The sequence below is a fragment of the Chrysemys picta genome, chromosome 13 (assembly GCF_011386835.1).
Source record: "Chrysemys picta bellii isolate R12L10 chromosome 13, ASM1138683v2, whole genome shotgun sequence".
Classification (NCBI taxonomy): domain Eukaryota; kingdom Metazoa; phylum Chordata; order Testudines; family Emydidae; genus Chrysemys; species Chrysemys picta.
This window is the reverse complement of record NC_088803.1, coordinates 47,235,039-47,262,030: the sequence shown is the minus strand read 5'-3', so window position 1 is coordinate 47,262,030 and position 26,992 is coordinate 47,235,039. Positions and strand designations below refer to the sequence as shown.

Sequence of the window (26,992 nt, the reverse complement as noted above, 5' to 3'; positions counted from 1 at the left end):
AAGCGCGGGAAAAGGATCGCGGTCAACTGCGGGCCCCGACTAACGGCTCCGTGCGGGTTCGAGCCGCGCTATCCCTGCCCCTCTTGGCTTTCAGCCGGCTGAGTGCCCGCTCATCCCCCCGACATCGCGCCTCTAAGCACGCAGGAGCCTGGGGCTGGGCGAAGAGCCAGCTCATTAGATGGTTTCCAGTCACCCAATCCTTGCTCTGCCCACCGAGCTCGGGGTCTGGCCCCAGCCCTGGGGATGGGTGTGGGGGGCCGCACCGTGTACAGGCCCAGGCGGCTGGGACCCAGACACAAGAAGAGGGAGTCCTGTGGGGAGAGCAGCGGGCATGTTCTCTGCATGGAGATGCCCCTGTGTGCGTTCAAAAGCAGCTGTACAAAATCCCTGCTGGTCGGAAGCTGAAACGACCTCGGGCCCTGGTTCCCAAACTGGGGTTTGCAAAATGTTACAGGGGCTCGTGGGGGGAATTCCCTAGTGGCGGACAGAGCTGGCCCTAGGGACCCCGGGCAGCACTGGGCCAGCAGCCCGGAGCCCCTAGTCTTCCAAGAGCCAAGCAGATCAAAGCAAGCGTATCTATCACACTGAGGAGATTTAAACTTCAAGACTCCGTATAAGCAATGGAAAGGGAGGTGGATATTTATTCTGTTTTTAAAATTAAAGAGGCAGCTAGTGTTGTTTCTAAAATTATTATGAAGAACAAGTTTAAGCTTTGTTGTAATGTGTATTGTTTGCTGGGACTGCTCAAGACCTGAATGCCGGGCCAGTGTAACCACTCGGCAAACTAGGCTGCTGGCGAGGGCGCCAAGACTTGGGAGCGCCAAAAAGCGGTGTCCGGCATCACAGGAGTCAGCTGAGCAGGGCAGGGAGTGAGGCCTCCATAACAAACCCACCCCCGGAGCGAGGGGTGCTGCGCAGGACGGTCAGTGGGAGCCTGCGGCAGAGCAAGGAGGAGACCGCCAGCTGGGCGCGGTGACCAGCGCAGCCAAGGGATGGAGCCGCTGGGGGAGGCAGGACGCGGTCCTGAGCTCAGGTGAGCTTTACCCTCCAATGCGCTGTGCCTAGGGCCAGGTGCAGCTGCCTCCTGGGGCGAGGGAAAGTGAAACTAAACCCCACAGTGCAACGGAGGAGAAAGGGCTGGCGCAGGTGCTGCTTCCAAACACCTCCCCCTCCCCCGGTGGCACAGTGCCAACGTGGGAAGCCAGCCCTGATCCCCAGGGAGATCCTCACATGCTCCCTGGGAGCGCCTGGCTCTGCCCTCCTTGCCTCTGGATCCCCCCAGAGGGCAGAGTACTCCGAGCCTGGGAACATTTAGAGACCCTGCGAGCTGGGGGCATTCTCCGCCTCTTCCTTGCTCATAGGTTCCCCCAGGCCAGAAGGGACCGTTGTGATCATCTCCTCTGACCCCTTTGTATTAATTCAAATGAACAATGCCACATTATGCAGTACTCATTTTTGAAAGTTTATAATAAGCGATGCTCTGGGGGGGGGGGAGGGGGGAGAGGGACGGCGCAAGGGCCTAGGGCGCAAAATATCCTTGCAGCGGCCCTGCCTCAATGGTTGTGTAGGAGGAACTCTTTGAGGTGGCTTCTTAAATACCTTCATGCTGTTTCACATCTGATACTCCTTGATGAAACATAGTAGTCTTGTCTTATAGCAGGCTTATTCAAAGTGATACAAGCTACGAAAGTGAGATCTTGGAAGAGTGTTGCCCTTTTCATAAGGTAATAATACTGTAATGATAAATAATAAATAGTGTGTAATAAGCATGTCACAAAAACAAATTTTATATTTCCAAGATTGCTGCTTTTATAATTTATGCTCAGGTAAAGGAGACAATTCCTGGAAATATTCATTTTTAGGAGGGGGTTTGTGAGGCTGACATTTTAGTGAAAGGGGTTCATAGGTTGTTAAAGTTTGGGAACCACTGACCTAGGGCTTTGTCTGAGGGCCCTGAAATCATGTTTCCTCTGTGTTATTTTATCATGGCTCTTGAAATAGAGCCCTGGCCTGGCAAAGACGGGCTTAACTTCACTCCTGGGATATGGTGACACAGCAGCTAGGAGGATGCTTCCCACCACATTAGATGCATGTTAGCTCCCCATAAGGTAGTGCACTAAAAATAGCAGTGGGGTCAGGGTGGCTGGAACTATCCACCTGAATCCAATCTTGCCTGCCCCCCAGGTACATAGTTGGACACTAGCCTGAGCAACTGCCTGTGCTGCCATGGCCACCCTGCTATTTTTAGTGTGCTAGCTAGAGTAGAGCTACCACATGTTTGTCTACCCAGGGTGAGAATTAACCTTTTGGTGCTGTGCAGACCTACCCATTGGAAGTACTGCAATTGAAGTCTGAGCAGAGATGCTTATGATGATTAGTTGGGAATTGGCCCTGCTTTGAGCAGGGGGTTGGACTAGATGACCTCCTGAGGTCCCTTCCAACCCTGATATTCGATGAAGTCACTAGATGTACTTGCAGTGCATAAAGTTAAGCATGTGCAAAAAATCTTTGCAATATCAGAGCTTTTGTCTCCATCTTTTGGGCCTGAGCCTGTTCCCATTAATATCATTAGGAGTTTTACCTTTGACATCAGTGAAAGCAGGGGACTTACCTGCAACATTAAGTTACAGTCTATCCTCCAGAGACAGTGTTGGTTCAGCATAAAAGTATAGTGCTTAATCTTTGCAGATTGAACAGGATTTAGAAGGGGTTCCCAAACTGGGGTTGGGACCGCTCAGGGGGTTGTGAGTTTATTACATGGGGGGTTGCGAGCTGTCAGCCTCCACCCCAAACTCTGCCTTGCCTCCAACATTTATAATGGTGTTAAATATATTAAAAAGTGTTTTTAATTTATAAGGGCGGGTTGCACTCAGAGGCTTGCTATGAGAAAGGGGTCACCAGTACAAAAGTTTGAGAACTACTGATTTAGAACATCTGAAAAAACTGTAGTAAGTGTTTTCACATGCAATGAGCTTTACCTGAAGTATGGCAGACTATCGGGGGAGGGAGTGTGACGAGGCATTGTTTCCAAAAAGTCTGCAATAAAAACTTAATCTCCCATTGTTATTACACTGGTCCTTTTTTTAAAAAGTCTTTGCATCATAGGAAAAGTACCGTCAATAGGCTTTGTAATCAGTTCATTTTAACCTAAACCAGTTTCAAGCATTCTGTATTACAAAACAGAAAATGATACAATTAATGAAAAAAGTCAAAATGCTGGCATCACTTTTTGTTTCCACATTAATACATAAAAATGGACAACACATTAAATAAACATTTCGTTATTAACAATTAGAAATATTAACACCAAAAATCATGTATAAATTAGGAAATAAATGTACAAACTATTTCCAAAGTGCTCTTTCAAATACAGTATATACACAACATTCAAGAAATTCTTAATGTAAGACATTTCAGATAGAAGTAATGTTGCTGTTTAATTTTTTTTTAAATGTTGTTCATATTCTCTCAAAAGGATTATATTAGCACTTTCAAAAACCACATAAAAGGCATATTTCCAAGCTGGCAAGGAACAATATTGCATTCTCCTGGCTACCTGTAACATTAACACAGATTTAAAAAAAAAACTCATACTTCTTTTCTGTGCCTTATTTGATATTTAAAAGTATTTAGTTCTATGAAAACACCAGCAGGAAGGAAAAGAGAAATGAAGAATGAATAAAAATGCTAACTCCATTTCACTGATCAGCAATTAGAAGTGTTAATGCTGCAAGGGCAGAGCTTGAACAACATTTAATAATAAACCATTTAGCTATCAAGTATTAAGATTTTCCTTTTCAGGAAAAACAAATCCAAACCTGAAGCGTGAGATCTAAATTTTCTGGGTCGTGTTAGTTTTCAGAATATAAAAATTCCACAACTCAAAATATAATCCAATAAACACCTAAAAAGGAGAAAACTCACAGAGGATATATTTAACTCTATACTCTGAAAGTTCCAGTTAACCTTAAGGTAATATTTCACTTTTTTAAAAAATGTAGATTAAATAAATTTTAGCCATTTTAACCCTTTAGTCACAGACAATTTAGACATATTTTACTCAGCAGTAAAAATCCTATTTTTTAAAAAAATGTAAAACTGAATTTAAACTACTTTTTACTTTTATTGTTCATGTTGGCTTTTAAGTACCACTGTCCCTATATTTCTCATTCTCCCTCTATAGGTTTTCCTTTAATGGTTGAATCCCATTAACAATCACCTTTCCATATGCATAATGAATGTTCATAGTTAAAGCTGAATTACTGTTTTTTCCTTTGAAACAAAGATGGATTTTTTACACCAATTCTAAAGTACTTCTATCAAGCTACTAGAGAAAAGAAAAAGTGATGAATAACTGCAGAAAAAGTCAATTTGATAACCTGATTTTATTTACGGTTATAATGCTTGCTAGAAAATCTGAACTAGTAGGGCAATGGAAGAACCAGAAATTAAAGAGCAAACAACCGGCTACCTGGGAAATTTGGCATGAATATTTATAAGTTGTGATAAAATTTGGAGTAGCATATTTAAGACTGGAATGTGGTCACATGTTTGTCAGCTAAACATGATATGAAGCCATACTGATTTCTAGTAGACTTACAGATTCATTCCCAGAGTTTTCTTTTATTTCTTTTACCCATGACATATACCATACTTAAACCATACTTTCATGGATCTATAAAAGGTGCTTCTGGGTATTCATATTTCCTTGAAAACCGGTTTTGATCATCTCTGCACCTTTTACTACAAAAATGTGGAATTGTGCAGATATTACATTAGAAGACATGGGTAATTAGCTCTAACAATTTGCTGAGCATAATGTCCTCAGCAAATGAAATATTACTTCAGTTGTTTTTATTTTTGTCTTATAGTGTGGAAATTGATTCAACATAAAGAATGCCCCCATCTCCATACCGTAAAATAGTACATTTTGAGAACCATGGATTTCAGAGGCTGGCATATACAACAGGTAAACTGCAATGTATCCAATTAAACATAGGTTCATAACCTACATTAGAATAACTGCATGGGCAGAGATGTGACTGAGTGATCTTTGTATTTAGCTGGATTGCAGAATATCCTAGCTGTTTCCCAGATCTCGGCACATAAAAACTCTGATCAAATGACCCCTAAGCTATTTAGAAACATCAAGAATGGAAAAAAAAAAAAAAAAAACCTCTGCATTGTATCAACATACATACTATACACAGCACCAAATATATCAAACCATTAAAGCATTGTCTTGTTACCAGTAGTGCACTGCTTCATATCCAGCATGAAATGAACACTGTTCACATACAGACGCTGCTTTGTGCTAAGGGGTAACCAACATATTACAATTAATCAAAACTGCCAGTACATCCAGTTCAAAAGATGGATATACTATTGAAATGAATCAGATACAGGAGCTTCTCCCTTTATTGCTGGTAGTTTCCATATTGACCCTGTTAAAAATTACAAAATACGACACATTAGAAGATAATATCATTTCTGTATCATGCACTCAGGGGGACTGGATGAAACTATTATCTTTTGGCTTACAAAATTGGATGGGCCCAATAATGCATTGCCAATACACTCACATTGGATTCCCTAGTATGACAATGGATATGGGTCTTCAACCTCATACTTTCCTGTGTGCAAGAAAAAGCTGAGTTCTTCCAAGGCAGGGCTTCCTGAAAAAGGCTATTCCAGACCCTTTACGGCACAAATTAAGATAATTTACCTGCTCATAGCCATAAGGCCTCTGTTGTTGGGCAGATGGTCCTGTCTGAGAAGCTCTGTAACTGCCATACTGCTGCCCCTGTCCCTGTTGGTAGCTGGAATACTGTGAAGAGGCTCCTTGTGCAGGACCTGCAAAGGAAAGATAGCAAGAACAGTAAGAGGCCAGTATGGCTCTATCAGAAGCTTTTTAATTACCTGAAAATCAAAAAGGAATTCTACAAAAAGTGGAAACATCGATGAATTGCTCAGTACAAAAGAGTAGTGCAAGCAGGTATGGATAAAATCAGAAAGCACAAAATGAGTCATGCCTTAAAAGGGACATAAAAGGCAATAAGAAGTTCTTTAAATACATTAGAATCAAGAGAAAAAGGAAAGAAGTAAAGTTCAGGCCCTCTACTTAACAGGGAAAGAGAGATAATAACTGATCACATCAAGAAGGCTGAGGTGTTTAATACCTATTTTGCTTGCTCCACTTAAAAGATTGATTAATGGTGATCAGATACTCAACACGATTAATGTTAACAACAAGATGGAAGGAATGCAAGTCAAAATAGAGAAAGAACAGGTTAAAGAATATTTAGATAAGTTAAATGTATTAAAATAAGCAGGGCCTGATGAAATTCATCCCAGTGTATTTAAGAAACTAGTTGAAGCAATCTCAGAACTGTCACAATTATTTTCGAGATCTCATGAAAGATGGCTCCCAGAGGGCTGGCGAAGAGCAAACATACTACTTATCTTTAAAAATGGGAACAAAGAAGACGCAGGGAATTATAGACCAGTCAGCCTAACTTTGATACCTGGAAAGATACTGGAACAATTTGTTAAACAATCGGTTTGTACTAGCCTAGTGGATGGAAACAATAGATGCGATGTATCTTGATTTAAAGAAGGCTCTTAACTCAGTCCCACGTGACATTCTCATTCTCTAGGGAAATGTTGTCTAGATGAAATTTCTCTAAGGTGAGTACACAACTGTTGAAAGACTATTCGGAGAATAGTTATCAATGGCTTGCTATCAAACTGAGAGGATGTATCTAGTGGGATACCATGGGGTCAGTCCTGGTTCCAGGTTTATTTAATATTTTCATTAATGACTTGGATAGTGGAGTGGAGTGTATGCTGATAAAATTTGCAGATGACACCAACATGGGAGGTGTAGAAAGCAATTTGATTAGAATTCAAAAGAATCTTGACAAATTAGAGAATTGGTCTGTAATCAAGATTATATTCAATAAAGGTAAGTGCAAAGTACTACACTGAGGAAGGAAAAATCAACTGCACAACTACACAGTGGGGAATAACTGGCTAGATAGTACTACTGAAAATGATCTTGGGGTTATAGCGGATCACAAGCTGATTATGAATCAACAATGTGATGCAATTGAGAAAAAGGTTAATATTTTGGGGTGTGTCAACAAGAGTATTATATGTAAGACACAGGAGGTAACTATCCTGCTTTACTTGGCACTGGTGAGGCCTCAGCTAGAGCAGTATGTCCAATTCAGGGTACCCCACTTTTGGAAATATGTGGAGAAACTGGAGAGAGTCCAGAGGACAGATACAAAAATGCTAAAAGGCTTAGAGAACTTGTGAGGAAAGGTTAAAGACTAGACATGTTTAGTCTTCAGAAAAGAAGACCGAGGAGGGACCTGGTAAGTCTTCAAATATGTTGAGGGTGATATAAAGGGGACAGTGATCAGCTGTTCTCCATGTCCAGTGGAGGTAGGACAAGAAGTAATGGGCTTAATCTGCAGCAAGGGAGATTAAGGTTAGATATTAGGAAAACCTTACAAACTATAGGGGTAGTTAAGCTCTGGAATAGGCTTCCAAGGGAGGCTGTGGAATAAGAAAAGGTTAAACAAACACCTGTCAGGGTGGTCTAGGATTACTTCGTCCATCGTCAGTGCAAAGGGACTGGACTAGATGACTTCTCAAGGTCCCTTCCAGCCTTACATTTCTATGATTCTGTGATTAAGATAGTGAAACCTATGACCAAAGTTTGATTTACCTCAGGGGAGGTCTTGTAGTTAACAGCACTGCGACAGGAGATTTAGGTTTTATTCCTGCTCTGCCACTGACTTCGTAGGGTAACTCACTCTGTGTCTTGGTTTCCATAGCTGTAAAATCATGACAATATCTACCTTCCAGAGATCGAAGGTTGAATTCAGTAGCGGTTATATAGCTTTTTGAAATTTCCCCCAATGGAAAAATTGATGGTAATGCAAATATTTATTTTATTTTGAGTTGGATCCCTACACATCATCTTCACTAATCCATTACAGTAGAACCTCAGAGTTATGAACACCAGAGTTACAAACTGACCAGTCAACCAGACACCTCATTTGGAACTGGAAGTACACAATCAGGCAGCAGCAAAGATTCCCCCCCCCCCCCCCAAAAAAATACAGTACTGTGTTAAAAGTAAAATACTAAAAAATAAAGGGAAAGCATCTTCTGCATAGTAAAATTTCAAAATCTATTATGTCAATGTTCAGTTGTAAACTTTTGAAAGAACAGCCATAACGTTTTGTTCAGAGTTACGAACAACCTCCATTCCTGAGCTGTTAGTAACTCTGAGGTTCTACTGTCGATAATTTCATTATTTAAAAAGACATGCCAAAAACTTTATACTTTTTTTATTTACTTCATTGGTTTTAATATTGTAATAATACTGTCTTTTTCCTGTCAGTTTTGGTTGTCCTTTCCATTTGATGAACACTGCATTCTCCCTTTTTTTGTTGAAGACACACATTGTCTAATGGTCTAAGCACGTCTGATCCTGACACTGACTCCCTTCATCACTGTGGGCAAGTCACTTAAACTGTTTCCCCATCTGTAAATTAGTGATATTTACCCTCACAGGAGTAGTATGAAAATTAAATACTGATTTAAATGCTGAATAATATTATTGTTTTTGATGATGCAAAAGTCAACACAGTTCTGCCTTTTTTTTTTTTTTAAATGTATACCTGCATCAGTTTGTGAATAAGATTAGTTTGCTGTAACTTGCTTATTCCCACTGCCAGGCTTTGCATCAGAAAAGCCCAAAATATTGTAGTCTTTATTTTCAGAAAATGCACAAGCAACTTCATGCCTAACCGGTGAATGCTATTGTGAGCACAAGTGACCAGCTACACATTTAACTGGTCTGATGGACATGCAGATACTTTAGTAATACATGTGTATAAACTGCAAATGGAGTTCTTTTAATTTTTTTTCTGAGGTACTGATGGATATTTTTTGGGAAAATATTTAGAAGGTTATTCCCCATGTTTTTTTAACATTGTTAACCAAATTTTGGGCCTATAATTTAAACCTATAATATTTGTCCGGTTTGGGTGGTCAAAAATGTTTACCAATATTGTAAAGCAAAATTAAAATATTTTAATATAGTGATCAGAAATCTAGGTTTTATTGCTATATAGAAGGATAGACATTCAAGGTTGGTACAATTGCATAGCAACAAATAGTGTCAAGGACAGATCTGGAACCCAAAGCAACCTCAGAACTATGATGCATCGGACTGGCGATATCAACAAGGTAAAGTTTTCTATTTGAACTAATGCAGGTATGTGCACTAGCAATCCTTGTTCTGGAGTTTAGTACTCGGACCATCCCTAAATCCTGAGTCCCTGTTTTGATGGACCTAGGTTCAGAGTACATTCCTCCTGTTCATTTTAGTCACGTGGTTTATAAATTAGTTTGTTCAAACTGAATGAAATGCATTTCTACTCCTGGGTCACAGCACAGAAGATTGCCAGCAACTGATGCTCCAAACCATTGAAAAAGGCTAGGTAAAAACTAGAAAATAAGGGGAACATTTCTGAGGACTGTGAAGTGCTTAGATTAAAGTCAGTGTAGTAGTTTTAACAATTTCTTATAGTTCGCTTTTTATTTTACTAGGATGCAGATGATTAAAGATACTTCTTATACCTATAATGCTGCCAAGGTCAGCAAGACCCTGAAGCAGTGTACCTTGTAAGTGCCAGTCAGGCAAATCAAAGCTTCTTTTTCCCACAAATGGTCATTTACATCCTCTCTCAAACCCTAGGGATATTTCTGTTACTTATTGCTTTATATGCCAGTCTCAAAGTCCTGTGATGTGGTCACCATCCTGTGGCTGAGCATGTTCAGACCATTGCTCTTAGAGACCATGAACACCACTACTTGCTGATCAGCAATATGAAATGCTCTCTTCATTCGAGGGACTCAAAGTGCTGCTTCTAAAGTACCCTAATCTGAGTAGAGAGACCATGACCAACTATGAAGCCTGGATTCTCTACATGGTAGTGGAGAGCATCATCATTTTGTGAGCAGAATGGCCCCAAAATTTCTCGTTTAGCGTGCTAGTGCAAGAATATTCAGATCACATTCAACCCTTTTTCCTCACCAATTGACAGTAAAGCATATATGCTATTGCAAGAAATCTATGTGAGGTGGTAGTGATTTTGTGGAATTCCTTCCACTTTACATAAAAATTTCACATTTGTGAAGCCTGAGCACTAGTATAATAACCCGCCACCCAAACCTGTAAAAAAGGCAATAATGTGGGGAATAAACATGCTCTCTGTCTACACAGCTTTCCCAGCCCTTGGTGTCAGGGAGTTAGAGATCCTGTATGATGTGTGATAACATCCACTGGGCTGAACCAGATACATTTGTTATAAGTTAAAGCTGGTGCCTTGAGCTACAAAGGGAGATAGACAATTTATCTGTTTGTTCCTAGGTACAGAATGGACAAATTTATACCAGGGATTGCAAACACAAGACATGCCAAAGAAGACTTCCTCACCATATCCAGGTTGTTGTCCTGGATAGTTTTGCTGATTTGGGTACTGTTGCTGTGAATATGTTTGCTGTTGCGCAGTTCCCTGTTGGTATCCTGCCTGCGGCTGGCTATACTGGGAATTTCCTAGAAAGGGAAGATTGATATAGTTTATGTACAGACTCAGCAGCTGTCCCAATATCGTTGCTGATCACACTGAAAATAACTGAATGAGGTTCATTGATATGAAAAGGGTATTCCTTTAAAAAAGAGCCTTCCACTATATGTTACCAATCAGTTGAAGTTGAGTTTATTCCTCTGGTTATTTTTAGCTCATTTGAAGAGGCTGTGTTTTTGTTTTGTGTATAAAAAAAGTTTTCTTTAAGAAGTCTACATGCACATTCTCCCCTCTCCCCCCCCCCCCCCACAAGCTGCTCCCTTTTCCTCTTACATTTTAAACATCAGCTCTCTTTTCATCAAAAAAATTAAAATAAAATATACATTTTAAAAGAGCACAATAACTTTGTTTCCAATACATTATAAATTAGGAAAAATATACACTCCTAATTATATATTTTTCCTATGATAACACATAAAGACCAAGTAAAGTCTATTCCAGGGGTGGCCAAACTGTGGCTCGTGAGCCTCATGCGGCTTTTACAGTTAAAATGCAGCTCTCGGAGCCTCCCAGGTCTCCCCATTCTCTGCCTACCAGACTGATTGGGGGAACTTGGGGCTTCAGCCCTTCGGCAGGGTGGTGGAGCTAGGGGCTTCTGCCCAGCGAAGAGTGGGGTCTAGGGATCTCAGCCTCACAGGAGGCATCTGCCAGGGCTTGGGGCTTCAGCAGGAATGGGCTGAAGTCCTGAGCTTTGGCAGGCAAGCCCTGTGGGTTCTGAAGCCGCAAGAACCCCAGGCCCCACATAGCAGAAGCCCCTAGCCCCACCACCCCGCCGAAGGGCTGCAGCCCCAAGCCCCGGCAGGCACGCCCCGGCTCTCAAACTTCTGAAGATCGTAGTATGCAGCTCTGGTCAGTAAGTTTGGCCATCCCTGGTCTATTCAAATGCACATCCTACGGTTTGTACACAGTCATATTCATGTATTTATTTGGATACTCATAGTATCTAGCATTCTTTAAGAAAACTGACTTTTAAATTTATGGATGATCAAAATTTCCCCAATATACACCAGCCTATTTGAACTGCAAAGGCTTATCCTTAATTCACTAAGTTTTATTTTCCATTAAATTGATATTTTGGCTTTCCTCTAGTTTGTGGTAATCTACAAAAAGCAAGTGGATTGAAAAGGAAACATTACCACACAAAAAGAACAGGAGTACTTGTGGCACCTTAGAGACTAACAAATTTATTAGAGCATAAGCTTTTGTGGACTACAGCCCAAGCTTTCGTGGACTACAGCCCACTTCTTCGGATGCATCTGAAGAAGTGGGCTGTAGTCCACGAAAGCTTATGCTCTAATAAATTTGTTAGTCTCTAAGGTGCCACAAGTACTCCTGTTCTTTTTGCGGATACAGACTAACACAGCTGCTACTCTGAAACCTGTTACCACACAAAGGTTTTGTGTGACCAAAACATTGGGCCTGATTCTTCACTCCTTTACAGCTGGTATAGTCATTACACTGATGTAAAGTGGGTGTAAAATGAACAGTAGCAGGCATTTAACAGCCATTTTATCCAGGTATAAAGAACTACACAAGGCGTGAGGCAAACAAGAATCAGGTGTGTTGACTTTTAAGGAAAATAAAACATAATAAAAGTTAAGGCTAAACCATTGTGGTTTGAATTAATTAGTGCACAATGGAGAAACTTTGATCGCTTAAAATAATAAAGAAATTTACTTCATGTTCTATCTTCCTACGTGTTTTTGTAAGACACATTTTCAGAAATGACATGTATTTTAGATTGCAGGGATCACTTACCTTCAGTACCGTGTTGAATTCTGACACTGGTTACCAGGTTTGTTTGATTTTAATACATATATTAAAATTGTTGTAGCTTGGAATGTTAGAAGATTAACTGACTACTTCAGTTTAAGGTATATTTTATGGTGTTTTTTGCCACTCTGTTTTTCTCACTGTTTTCTTTTGGAGATTAATATGTCTAATTCACCTAGTAATAACATGGTGAATTTACTTTCTGTTTTGCAGCTTTTTCTATCCTTTCTTGAGTGCTGTCAATAGATGGCAGCTGATAATGAATCATGCACAGGGGAATTCCAACTCTCATAATAAAATTAACTCAAAGTATGCTGGACATTGGAGAGTTGCCAGAGGCAGTTCCTTGTTCCTCAAAAGGAAGTCCTATACAGAATTGTTCATTACACACAAGTTAATTTTAGAATTTATAATTAATTTAAAAGGGACATTGTAAAATTTGGGTGGCCCAAAATTTGACCTGCCTTTTTATTTTTAAGTTAACCAATTCTTCACAGGGAAAACCCTGACCCAAAGGTCTACACTGCAATGTAAGCCCAGAGTTAGTAGAATTCAAATTAGCAGATCCTGGGTTTAATGTAGGGTTTGAGCAGATCCGAGACTTCCTAGTGCCCTCCCAAAATGTGGCTGCTCTAGCCATTTGTTCATAATGAAGTGTGGGAAAACATGACTGTGCAGCAAACTTGACTGTCCAGAGGACGAAGAAAGTAGGTCAGTGGGATACTTTTGGTGGACTACTTGAGCATGAGTCCAGTGGGGTTGCGTATACACTGCAAAGCAATAGACTTGAACCCTGAGTCCCAGCTTGACTCAGGGTCGGACTCTCCATCCCCGTGGAGTCCTGGGTCCAAGCTCTGGATTAGTGTGGTTTGTGTGTAGATGGAAGGAGGGTAGGCTTGAGCCTGAATTCAAACCCTGGTCTTACATTGCAGGATAGACATACCCTAAGTCTCCACAACACAGAGCCCACCAGAGCATAGATTCTGAAAAGAAAGATCCTACCCTTCCCTGGGGTGGGACTCCACCCATCCCAAATGCAACAGATGGCAATTAGACTCTCCTTTGGCTCAATGACTGGCAATCATTTGTGGATAAACCAATGGGTCACATGGCTGATTAGGGGTATGAAATGATTGCCATATGAGGAGAGATTAATAAGACTTGGACTTTTCAGCTTCGAAAAGAGACAACTCAGGGAGGAATGATAGAGGTCTATAAAATCATGACTGGTGTGGAGAAAGTAAGGAAGTATTATTTACTCCTCATAACACAAGAACTAGGAGTCACCAAATGAAATTAATAGGTAGCAGGTTTAAAACAGAAAAAAGGAAGCATTTTTTCACACAACATACAGTCAACCAGCTTCAAAATGGGTCTGTTAGCTAAGGAGCGGAACTAAGACTCAGTGAGCTGAAGAATCCCCAACAACCCCTCACACATGAAAATTTTGGAGATATGGTCCCTCTGTTCTTCCCCCTTTTCACCACTGGAGCAGCCCTATTCTAAATAAACACAGTTACTACAGTCTTAGGATGGACAGAGAAGGCTGGGAGAACTACAAAGCTCAACTGTTTTATGTGGCCAACGGGGTTTACATGATGTATATACCAGGAGTCAGGATTTGGCCCTGTATGATTTTGTTTTAAAGCAAATGTGCTTTCTCTTTAAAAAAAGAAATTCAGTCACCCAGCATTCATAGGATTAAATACTACCTTATAATGCACACTGTCATTCCTATATGCTTTAATAGGAGTTATACATTAGAATTTTATGGATGAACTTGATCCATAATGAACAACCCTATACTATGCAAATAGTCTAATAATAAAGAAAAATCAGTAAGGAAACATTTCATTTTCAAACTTCCACAAGGTTATTGTAAAACACAGTAGTGGGTTAAAAACTAAAATGATATTTTAGAAAACTCATTTCAGATACCTTGACAGAGTCCTCTTGAAATGACTTAGAGTAGTTACTATTTTCATTCAGATATTTAATTATATTCATAACTTTCAACTCAGCTCTATAAATAGATTATATTTAAAATCTGTTTTACTCTTTAGAATCAGATTTTGTTTTTCAAAAACATGCAAAGTGCATTTGCTTTAATTTGCAATTTGTTGAATCCTAGATCTGCATAAATTCCATTTCTTGTGGAGCTCACAGTAGGGGCAGATGGGATGTAAGGGGTTGTTTATTCATCTACATCACTGAACATGCAAATAACCAGCCTACCCCGAAACGGATAGCTTTTCTAATCAAAAACTGTCCCAAAGGTAAAAGAAGAGAGTCTCAATGACAAGAGTGCCAGGACACAACAGCTGGTGTCCCAAGAAGCCCTCCCACTGTATTTGCTTTCAGTTCATAAATAACAATATTCTTTATTCATATTTCCAAGGAAAATAACGCATTTCATTGTTATGGGACCCTGCAATTTTTTACTGGAACTATTAAAACATTTAAAGGGAAATCCAGTTTGCAAATTTGCAAACAACAAAATGAATAAAGTCTCTACATAAAAGTTGGTTTCCTCAGATGAGACGTCATAGTAATTTAATTTAAGTGTTTCTAATGATTGAGCTCCCAAAAATGTTCAGGCAATGGGGTCATTAAATTGGCTGAAAATTCTACCATTCCTTTCTGGAATAAATATGCTGAATCTTGCTGAAATGAGTGATATAGTGTCACTATTATCAAGGAGGAAAATAAACCTCATTACACTGAAATTAAATTATCTCAGCCAATCAGAGTGCAGGAAACTGGCACTACTGATGTGTGATATTCAGGTTTTTCTCATGCTTGATTTGCAAAATCACAGTGGTACAGATTTTCAAAGGCATTTATGTGCCTGACTTCCATTAACTTTCAATGGAAGTTAGGTGCCTAATTGAAAATCTTTCCCTATATGATAATTTCTCAATAACTGTACTGTGAATATACAAATCTTTCTACTCTGTTATAATCCCTTTGCTCCAGGTGGTTCCTGTGTTAAAAAATTTGCCTGCAACAAAGGTACCTGCTACCGTCTTTTCATCTTAAACAAACTCCAACATTTAAGTGAAAGAAAAAGCGTATTAAAAAGCAAAGGAAATGTGGCTGTCATAGTGGTGAAGGTGAAATTGTAAGGTTTCTTTTTAATGTTAAAATCCTTTGACTCATTTCACTCACAGCCATTTCTCTCCTCTCTTATCCTCCCTCTTTGTTCCCTGTTGGCCAGTAAGGCGCTTATCCCCAGAATAACTGACATATATTTGTTTACTTGCCATTTTGAAACATAATGAAACAAAAAAAATTAGTTATTCAAGGGAGAAGAGCTTCCTTGACCTGTTAGCTTGATAGGAACAACAGGCCTGATTCCACAGCCTTTACTCATCTCAGTAGTCCCAATTATTTAAGCTGTCGGGTCTTCTTTATATTTACTTCTATTGCGCCTCATTATTTGCTCTGCTTCCAATTTTAGTGCTGTCTGAAAATTAAGAAATACTGGGCCATCGTTTTATCTCAGTTACAGGTGTGAAACCCCATTCATTTGAGCTTTTTGGCCAGTTGGCTTTTCACAATACCTAAAGACCAATATGCCCTCCCTCAATTTGAAAAAGTTTCCATCTATAGCAACTACCGGTATTTGTTCCCTAATCTTAAGACGTTTTTCTAACTCTCGCACCTTAGTTTACTTCCTCCACAATGATCTCTGACCTTAACAATTAATATATTAAGAGCCACTTATATCTCAATTTAAAGTTAAATGAAAACATCATACAGCATGTTTTTTAAGAAAAGAAATAATTGTGGTACTATAGCTAATATTTTCCTCACACATTAAAAAGTCTCTATCTAACACTATAACTGCATCTAGTTCAGCTACACACGTTCTGTTGTCAGCAATGGGTTGTTTACTAGTGCACACAAGGCTTATGTGTGAGCTAGTAATCATTAACCTACATAGTCACTAACATTATCTAATGTTGTGCATAGTGTTTTGAGATATATGTAATATAAAAGTTGCTATACATAACTAACTTCTATTTTATAGACACTTCTGAGTAACGTTCAATTTAGGAAAATATTTTAGTCTAGCAGCTGAGCAGTGTTTTAATTCTGCAGAAATGCTATAAAACAGTTTTCATATTTTTCCTAAGTAGACTTAGTACTTTATGTAGCTTAGAGCTTTTGTTTGCATAGATTGCAAATATATCTTCTCACCTCCTTCATAGTAATGCTGTGTGGAGTCCTCAAATGACCTGTCATAGCTCTGCTCGGTATAGGATGACTGCTGATATGCATAATCACCATGACCTGCAATCAGTCGTTAAGAAATAGACAAAATGGACAAGGTTAATTAAAAAGGTTCATCTGAGCCATAGTTTGTTTTGGCACATGTATTATATAATTGTTTGTGTTTGTATTACAATGTAGAGAGTACCTATTATGTTTTATACATAATTAAATAATTACACACACACACATACTTTAAAGTCACATAGCTTCTCAGATTAGGCCAAAAGAAAGAAAGAGCTCAAGTGGGCAAATCTGAGGTAGATAGCTTGATGGTGAAAATGACAATGCATTTGCCAAGTCTGAAGTAGCACTCCTTGCTAAACTGAGTGTGTACCCTATCCCAGGGATTCTCCTGTAGGCTTTCTGCTCTTTTCAGGATACAGTTGATAATGGTGCTACGATGAACATGTGTACACAGAATCGTATGTATTGGGAACAGGAGTTGCTGGCATTTCAGGTTGGAAACAAATCTTACAGGCTATTTGGTTTCCAATTTTTTAACTCTTGGATGTTGCAGTCGTACAATTCAGTACCACATCAAGCTCTGCTGCATCAATATTAGAGTTACTATTACTCAGCAAAATTACCATCTGGATAATATTGCTGGTTCATGGGCTCTGATGAGCCTTGTCCATGGCTGTACTGTTCACTGTAATACTCCTCCTGCCCCATGTACTGCTGAGAGGAACCTGTAAACCAAAAGGAAAGAAAGAGAAAGAGAGTGTTTTAAGTAGCCCATGAACCCAAAGGGAGATTTTTCATTATTTAGATATTCTTGAAGTGAACAGTGTTTTCTTCTGGGCGAAATCACTTGAGTTTTATATGTTCAGAACTGTTTCAAAGATGTTTTTTCTCATTGGAAAGGAAAACTGCTTTTGCTAACTCTGAGAATGAAAGTATAGTTTAATATTAGAATTGTATAGCTGTCATAATAGGGCAAGAAAAACCCTACCAGCTGACATAATTAATCTACTAGCCTGAGTTGCCCAATAGCATAAAACCCAAAGTAATCCTGTGTGTAATAATATAGTTAGCATTAAATGTCTATGAGTATCCAATCAGAAAATAAACCAAAATTTCATAATTTAAATTCTCTTTACATCAGAATTGGTCTAGCAGTTTCTCCACTTTATGTAATGGTTTCCAAGATGTTTTCAGTCACGATTGACAGTGGTGCAATTATCCTTTGGTGCCTACTGGAAATAATTTTCCTAATAATTTTATTAAGGCTTATAAAGACTCAGTTTCCACACAAACATTCCTTTATTAATCCAAAGGCCACGTTATATTAATATTTTGGATATAACCAACATCAGCATACAAACCCTAATATTCTATACCCTACTGACACTACAGTTATAAGCATTGGCCAAAACACTTACAACAGGTGCAAGCCCAGGAGGTACCTTCCTATCATGGCGTGACACCAGGGGTTAAGGAAAGTTCTGACAAAAACTACTAAAGAGACTTTTTATACACTATAACAAACAAGTGATGTCATTGCTGATTATTGGACCTTACCCAAAGACAGAAGAGGGAGTCATAGGACTACACCTTGCACTTGCTTTCCAATTAACCATGCTTTCCCTGTTTCCAAGCCTTAAATAAAATAATACTGGTATTTAAGGTCACTACAAATTTAACCCAAACAATTCTTCTTTCTCATGTTTTTATTCTTTGAGCTTTTTGCTCATGCTAACATTCAAACTCAAAATCATAATTTACTTAGTTCCAATGTAGGCCCATATATATAAATATAGATTTAGATTTCTAACTGAAATCTCATTTGCAGAGACCTCTTCCTTATTAAGAACAGTACCACATTGGGACTAATGGCCTGATCCAAAGCACACTACAGTAAACTGAAAGAATTTCATTGACTTTAATGGGTTTTGGATCAGCCTCTTGGTCTTTTTCTTTATACAGACAGATGATGCCCTGTTGGCTCAGTCATTTCTGAACTTTAGAAATGAAAAGCTCTGAAAATAAAACTAGAGCAAAACCTTATTGACATTCTACTTGCACTTTTCACCCTGTTTGGCATTTTCTGTCTTATCAGCTTTCACTGGGGTCCCAGATCATTATGGCTTCTGTGGCATATTTGTCTATGACAGCAGGAATGGTGGGGTAGCCACCTTTCTGGAACCGAATAATACACTTTACCTTGCTGAGAAGGTCTGTAAGGGCCCATGGGTCGCTGACCCATCATGCTGTTGCCTTGATTGCTCTGACTCATCATGGCAATGGAGGACTGTCCTTGGTAATGCTGGCTCCCTCCTTGTGCCGAGTTGTAGTGGGATGTTGCCGCTTGCTGGTGCATCATGGAGACTACATAGAACATAGATAAAATTGTTTTCTAAACGGATATCACAATTCTTTTCCTACTCTTTTTTTTTTAAATAACTAAAATCGTCAGCCAATTTAGTCTTTTAAAGTTGCATTCAGATCATCATTCAGTGAATCCTCCATGAGGGGGACGGGGAAAAAGAAAAAAAAGACAGAAATTGTTTACTTTTTCCCTGTGTGCATATTTAACTTTTCTACATTGTAAGCTGAACCATATGCTGATAACATAATCAATTCATACCATTATTTTTCTGTCAGGTATTTTAAAATACATCTGATCTCAATAAATAACAGAAATCATTTCTGAAACATGACTACAGAAAAGGATGTATGAGGAAACTGAAATATTTATTCTTCTTCACCTGCACCCTTATCTTCAGCTGCATTTTTTCTTTAGCCAACTTTCTCTTTCCTCTTCTACCTTATTTATAGGCCTGATGACTACAGAAGTTAAGTAAATTGAAGTTATAGTATTTTTTTTTTATTTTCACATTACTTCCTTGAAAGAATTCTTTCATATCTGATATGCTATTCATTACTCGGTGGTCAACATTTTTAAGACAGGGACAGATTCTCCATTGCCCTCTGGCCCCTTTGTGCCACTCCAGCAATGTGAAAGGCCTGTAAAGGAAGTGGAAATATCCACTGAGGAATATCACCAGCATGCACAGCTTCTTTAGCTGGCATAACTATTCTATGACAGCCCCTCTCACAGCTCAGAACATATGGGGGATATGTGTTGGGTCTGTCACAGTATGACCAGAGTGCTGCTGCACTCTGGATATTCACTCCTTCCACCACATGCTGAGGGCTATGAGAAACAGAATGGAAGTTAGAGTGACACTGAGGCTATTCTGACTTATCCTGAGTCCAGAAAATGCTGAACACAAAGATAGCTTAAAACCACCTCTCCTCCTGCATCTCTGCTCCAGTGCAGGAACAGGGTTACAGAGAGTATTTACAGCACGTTTTCACATGTTGTGCATCTTTGAGGCCACTGAAAAGTCCTTTCAATCCCAAAAGGAAAGGGAACCTTACCTGGGTTAGACTGCATGCTGATATTTGTTCGAGAGACGTAATTGCCTATTGACCCCTGGCCTTGCATTGGCACGTTCTGAGATGCAGGCACTGTATGGCTATAACCAGGCCCAGTTCCATGGCTGCTCACAGTCATACTCAGAGAGGTTGTGGGCATCGTATTCTGGCCTGACTGCTGCATAGACACATGATTAGGACCTAACAGATCACAAGAAGAAGAGTGATGCTGTTATTGACAACCTACGCTGAGTATAAAAAAATTTAGCGCTTACCTGGATTCTTGTTATGGTACCTAGGAAGGGATATATATATATACACACACACACACCAAAGGCCATAAAATAAAAAAATAATACCACCCCCCAATCCTCAACTTTAAAACCCCTGTTAGTTACAAACAGCCAAACCTACTACCTACTGTCTGTTATAAAGCTATACTGAACCTTGTCCTAAAGACTACCAAACTTGGCTTTGCTGAATGGCAAGCAGGAACAAATTTCAGAAGTGAAGGCTCTCCAACTAGAAGGCTCTGCCAGCTTTTCCTAAGACAGAGGCAGCTCTAATAGTCGGCATGGCTGGCAAATGCCAGCTGCGGCTTCAGACACTAAACTGAATCAAGAACTCTGGGAGTGTCCGAGCCCTTCAATAGCTCAGGTGTTCCCTGACTAGGTTCAACCCCTGCTTCCCCTAAAGGTTATCAGCTACCCCTCTCTTGTAACGGGTGTTGTTGGGAGGACCCAACAGCGGCTGGCAGCTCCTCTATGCTGCTGTTGCATCAAACACAACTGCTCTGTGCCCAGCAGCAGTACCAACAGACTTTCTCCTCTGCTAGGGTTTAAAAAGATAGAAGAACATACCTAGGGACGCTGACACCAGATGGGCAGTGGGAGAGAGGAGCTAGCTGGATGGGGAGGGAGGGTGGTGAGGTATCACAAGGCCCCATAAATGGGGGAGGCAGAAGAGAGGAAATGGAGAAGAGGTCCCTCAGCAAGCCCACCATATAAGGAGAAAGGGAGTCCTACCAAACCTAATTAGAGTAGAAAGGAAAGAGGGGGATGATGGCACTCATCCTGCCTCTGTACTGCACCTACAGATATCACATCCTCTTCCTTCTGTCTTCCCCTAGCTTGATTGAAGATACCCAGTAGTTTCAGAGGGAAAATTCTCCGAAACACCATGCTAGCCCCTACTACCATGACCATTATTCTTCTCTTCCCAGTTCATTTGCTGACTTGACCTCTGCGTTAGGAGTTCAACCTTTGGGATTCATACTAACAGTATCTTGCTAATTGTGACTGGGACACTGTATGTGCTTGCTTGGCTGATTTTGCTTTTACAGAGGTCTGTAAAAGCCCAATTCAAAGCTCACTGAAGTCAACACAGAGATTCCTACTGACTTCAGTGGGTTTTGGATTGGGCCCTAAAGAAGGACAACAAGGTTTCATAGGCGCCTCTTAGCCAACCCACACACTAAATACAAGTTTTCTTCAGTGAACAACCAAAAATGTAGAGCTCTTTATTACCAGGCCTGTCCTTAAGCATAAACACAAAGTGATTTCCTGGCACCCACACTTTTTGGGGGTGATCCCACAGTTCTTTCCTGACTTGGCAATTTACAAATTCCTGATCTCCTCTCATGACGGTGAGAGAGGTAGAAACTCCCAGTTTTCCCTTGCAGTTGTATGATACAAGAAAGAAACTCATAACTTAATTCAACTCTCCAGCAGCATGGAGCCTCGCTCTTGCTCAGGGTCACCCAGTTGATAAAGCTGACCTTGTTTTTTCATACACATAGCTGTAAGTTGTGGTCAATTATCTGTAGTACTAATAAAAGCCAACAGTCAATAAGAATAGCTATCAATATGCTGTGGTTGTACCCGGGGGCTGTAAGCACTGTCCTACTTACCTTATCATATGTTTATATATCTTAGCTCTTAGTTATCTTGGATAACTAACTTCAGTTATGCAGGACCCGTTCCTTATTTCATATCCAGTATTGCTCTGAATTCTTTTAACTTTTTGCAAACTTAGTCATATTTATTGTGCACTGTTTCACATTGTTGCAAGACCATTTAGATGGAGACACATGCAGGATCGCCAAATAAGAAAAAAATTTCATGTTATTTTGATTTAATTGATATTAATTTTATTTACAGCCTGAACAGCATCTTAAAGTTTTTTGAATACCAGTTTTCCTTAGGTATTCTTAAAGTATTTACAAATATTGAAATGAGAAAACTTGCTGTAGAATGTTTTATTTCCCCTCTTATCGAGAGGCTATGGGCCAGATTCTCAGCAAGAGTAAACTGGTATAGTTCTGTTGAAGTCAGTGGAGCTATTCCAATTTAGGGCTGCTGAAGTCTGACCCTACAATTATGTATGTCTTATAAAGCTGATACCTGTTCTTCAGTGGAACAGAAGACAACATGGAATTTGAATGGAGTTTGTAATCTCTCTGAGTGAGAGTGGAACTTACAAATACTGAAGGCTGAATTAACTATAACGTTGATAACTCTTGCAATATTTGTTGGTTTTCTTAAAGTCCTAGAGCCCAGAGTTATGTTATTACATGGGAATCTCAGCTTTCATTTAAAAAAACAGTATGTTTCTGGCACTCATAGTTGCAGATAAAAACTTGAAAACATGACCCAAATGTACTTGAAGCTTGAAAAACAGAAGGCAATAAAAAAAAAACAACAAACCACCTAACATTTTTTTAAAAATCTGGCGATTTTTGTAAACCAACCTTGTGATTTCTGGGGTCTGATTCAGGATTTTTGAAGGCATGGGATTAGCAATACTGGGATTGACCACGAGTGGTATGGCTGACAGACTTTACAAGCTGCACCAGTAGAACTTGTAGACTGGCTGTTTAAGTTTGGTGGTTTTAGCTGTACATCCAAGGCCTGAGAAATAACTGACTTCCAATTGGTGTATCCAGTGGCCTATCTGAAATGCTAGTGGTAGTTTCTGTCCACTTCCTAGTAGACTGTTGTCCCATCACCAAAATCAGCATCACACTTGGCACTCTTGCTAGCAGTCTTATGAGAGATGTTAAGGATTGAACAGATGTTGGGAACTGAACTACCTTCTCTCTTTTACAGGGGATCCTTCTAAGACCTGACTGAGGATAATGGAGGGTCAGTGTGCAGAAGCTTGTATTGCTGCCCCCTGTGCTGTACCTGTGATGCTAAGTAAACAGAAAACTTCAGTTCTGTATTGCTGCCACTCAAACACTTTCACAAATACTAGAGCTTCCATTTTCAGAATTGCATGTACATTTGTGTACCCAGTTTGCAAACGTTACTATCAGCCAATGGTTGTTCAATGCCCTGTGTGAAATTAATTGGTCAGTCTTAGTCTAGTTCCCAGTGGATTGGTGTTCTCATCACAATATCAACTGGCACTAATCAACTGCTTTGCTGACATTCTCAGCAGAGGCCCAGGACTGACGGGGCATTGAGACTGAACTACCTTCTCACCCCTGGAAGTGAGTCCCCTTAGGTCAGGGTTGACGCACTTTGTTGGGACAACCACAGGGTACGCTTATACTGCTGCTGCCCTTGCTGTTGCCTGTTCTGTTGATAAATAGAAGACTTCAGTCTACAGGGCTGTCACACACACACACACGCACGCGCGCAAGGAAAAAAACAATAATGAAAATGTAGATTCTTAGTGCACAGAACAATCCTCGCTGACTGATTTCTGTTGTTACTGCGTACCAGGCAGGAAGAACACTGCAATAGGAAGGCCCAGAATAAATTTTAAAAGTCCAGTTCTTTAAACTGCAAAACTATTCTAAGTAGGACTCTCATCCATTAATTTACAGAGACACTAGTAAGTTTAACAAAAAAAAAGTTGAGTAGTTTCATGAGATACATCTGCCCAATAGTCCTCCTGCCAATGTTTGTGGAACAATCACGTTTTCCTATTTTTAAAAACTGTTCTTTTTCCTTTCTAACACTTTGTGAAAGACCAAAGCAAAGGGAGAAAACTAACTAAATGATTATGAAGTGGAATAGTGAAACTGACCATACATCAAATGTCAAATATATGAAGTAAACAAAATGCAAAATAGAAAAAAAATCTCTTTTCTTTCAGTTACATTCATTCATGGTGCTTTTGCAACAACATGGGTATAAAAAATTAATACAGAAGTGCGTTTTTTAAGTTTACAGCAGGGATCGGCAACGTTCGGCATGCGGCTCGCCAGGGTAAGCATTCTAGCGGGCCGGGCCAGTTTATTTACCTGCTGACGCGGCAGGTTCGGCCGATCGCGGCCCCCACTGTCCGCGGTTCGCCGTCCCGGGCTAATGGGGGTGGTGGGAAGCGGCGCGGGCGAGGGATGTGCTGGCCGCAGCTTCCCGCCGCCCCCAGTGGCCCGGGACGGCGAACTGCGGCCAGTGGGGGCCGCGATCGGCCGAACCTGCCGCGTCAGCAGGTAAATAAACTGGCCCGGCCCGCTAGGGTGCTTACCCTGGCGAGCCGCGTGCCGAACGTTGCCGACCCCTGGTTTACAGTTTTCCATTAAAAGATCTATGTAAGCTATCTGGTTATACTATACAACATTTTAAAGGCTACTCTAAAAAAAAAAAAGAAGACTAAAGTAACTGCATTTTATTTTTGAAAGGGTACTTATCTTAGACGAACTCTGAAGTCTGAGGACTTGATCTTGCAGTTTTTACTCATACAAACAATCCCTGCTCACCCTATCCATCCCATTGACCTTTATGGGGCTGCTTGCATGAGTGCAAAAGGGTTGCAACATACAACTCAATGTATGTTTATTATTAAAACTATTATGGTATTTAATTTTGAGGTATCTTTTTATTGGTGATTTTCATTGCACGTTTTAAAATATTTTGTTTCATATTTATTTTCCCTACATAAATCTATTAATTGGACTGGAGCCCTTGCAGAATCCAAGCAGCAGTATAAACTGTAGCCATTTTGTGAATATTTCAGCATGTGCCTGAAATTCCCATGTGGCTGAAAGGTGAGTTACAGAGCTGTAAAAGACCTCTTCTAAGTATATTCTGCATTAATGATTTTGTTGCTGGGCAACCATAAAGCAGCACAAAGGGGAACAGAGCTCACCATTGCTAATCTGACTCTGCATGAGGGAGGAAGGAGGAAGGCCTGTCCCAATTGCATCACTGAGATTGCTCTGTGAATGGAGAGATTGGTTGGATGCACTCTGAGTCATTCCTCCTGGGCCCAAATTCATGTTTTGCGTTGGTGGCTGCAAACAACAAGAAGGGGAAGCAGATTTTTGGTTAGGTTTTAATTAGAAAAATAATAACCCTGAAACTAACCTCATTATGGATACAAACTGACTCATCTGAAAGTGTGCTTCCAGATTTTAATCTTACAGATTTGGGGCCTGATCCTGCAAACCTTTATTCATGTAAGTATTCCTTATAGATGAAATTCAGCTGGGTGCAAAGCTAGGGTGACCAGATGTCCGTATTTTATAGGGACAGTCCCAATTTGGGGGGCTTTTTTCTTATATAGGCACCTATTACCCCCCACCCCTATCCCGATTTTTTACACTTGCTATCTGGTCACCCTATGCAGAGCAGACTGCCCCCTAGAGTCTAAATGAAGCACGGTCCTTGTGATAGACCCTCTGCACAGAGGTGAATTTCATCCTATGCCAGTAGCATCACTGAAGTTAGTGAAACTACATACATGGACTACTCACATAAGTAAGGGTTTGCAGGAATTAACCTTTATAAAGCACATTTTTAGTTATGGCACTGTGTATATGATACTTTCTAAATCAATTAGGTTAGAAAGAAATTCACTGCAGAATTAAAATACAAACATAGAGCCTGATCCTGTCAATTTACTCAAACAAAACTCTCATTTAAATCAACGAGAATTTTGCCTGAGTAAGGGCACTAGATCTGACCACGAGTCTACAAAACATCTTCAGAACAATTCTAGTTTTGACCTTTGATTTATGTAAGAAATATAAGCTATATTAAAGAAAACAGACTTGATCAGTCTTAAGTACTTACGTGGAGAACAAAATTTTTATAAAAGAGGGCTCTTCAGCAGATAAAGGTATAACATAGTCCAGTGTCTGGAAGCTAAAGCTACACAAATTCAGACTCAAAATAAGGAGCAATTTTTTAACAGTAAGGGTAATTAGCCACTGGAACAATTTACCAAGGGTTATGGTGGATTTTCCATCATTGGAAATTTTTAAATAAAGTTTAGATGTTTTTTCTAAAAGATGTTCTCTAGTTCAAACAGGAATTAACTCAAGGAAATCTTATGGCCTGTGTTATGCAGAAGGTCTACATGATCACAGTGGTCCCTTCTGGCTGCAAAATCTAAGAAAATATGCTCTCAATCCTGCAGTTCCTATACAGGCAAAAATGCCTTTGAAGTCAGTGGGAGTTTTTCCTGCAAGAGTACTACAGAAACAAACCACGTATCTTTAGATCACAGCTGTCAAATCTGGCATAGGCATTTTGCATGATTCTGTCACTGAAGTCAATGACAAAGCTGCTATGGACTTTGGTGGTGCAGGACCAAACCTTTACAGTAGGCTTATCACCATGCATGTGCCTTGCAAAAAAAACAGGCTGATAGTTTATGAAGAAACATTATGCAACATTTAATCATGAACTGGTGGCAGATTTAAGGACCAATGTATTGGTACCTTTCAGGACTAGAAACAGCAGCCTTATACCACGAGAAAGGGAAGTTTCCAGTGGCACACACAGCACTTAGTTCAACCCTAAGAAGGTCCTGAGCACATACAATAGTGACATTTAAAATACAGAAAACCTATTTTTGGTTATTTAGAGATTTTTAATAGATCCTGTTGAACCCTGTACAATTTGATTCATGGTAATTTAGGCACTTGGCTCTGC

General features: G+C 39.9%; 1 protein-coding gene and 1 long non-coding RNA gene across 6 annotated transcripts in view; one reads left to right on the top strand and one right to left on the bottom strand.

Annotated features, from left to right (window-relative positions):
* Nucleotides 1–6: 6 nt before the first annotated feature.
* Nucleotides 7–23,346, top strand: LOC112058665 (uncharacterized). Of its 4 annotated transcripts, XR_010592324.1 has the most exons (6): nucleotides 895–1,033; nucleotides 1,658–1,724; nucleotides 4,872–4,969; nucleotides 9,631–9,705; nucleotides 10,454–10,528; nucleotides 23,210–23,346. It is a non-coding gene; the product is annotated as an uncharacterized LOC112058665 (long non-coding RNA). The 4 variants fall into 4 exon arrangements; XR_010592325.1 differs by lacking the exon at nucleotides 9,631–9,705; XR_010592326.1 differs by lacking the exons at nucleotides 9,631–9,705; nucleotides 10,454–10,528; nucleotides 23,210–23,346 and adding an exon at nucleotides 8,417–8,544.
* SS18L1 (SS18L1 subunit of BAF chromatin remodeling complex) overlaps nucleotides 3,114–26,992 on the bottom strand; it is a 33,832-nt gene continuing 9,953 nt past the window's right edge. The window contains exons 4-11 of one of the 2 annotated variants that reach the window (XM_005302922.5): nucleotides 25,203–25,347; nucleotides 20,106–20,303; nucleotides 18,885–19,049; nucleotides 17,309–17,410; nucleotides 16,647–16,739; nucleotides 10,520–10,639; nucleotides 5,726–5,853; nucleotides 3,114–5,444 (exon numbers count right to left, since the gene is read on the bottom strand). In XM_005302922.5, the coding sequence (XP_005302979.1) occupies nucleotides 5,418–5,444; nucleotides 5,726–5,853; nucleotides 10,520–10,639; nucleotides 16,647–16,739; nucleotides 17,309–17,410; nucleotides 18,885–19,049; nucleotides 20,106–20,303; nucleotides 25,203–25,347 (978 nt within the window). In that variant the 3' untranslated portion in view covers nucleotides 3,114–5,417. Of the gene's footprint in view, nucleotides 5,445–5,503; nucleotides 5,854–10,519; nucleotides 10,640–16,646; nucleotides 16,740–17,308; nucleotides 17,411–18,884; nucleotides 19,050–20,105; nucleotides 20,304–25,202; nucleotides 25,348–26,992 lie in introns of those variants that run through there. The other variant, XM_065566111.1, reaches the window with a different exon arrangement.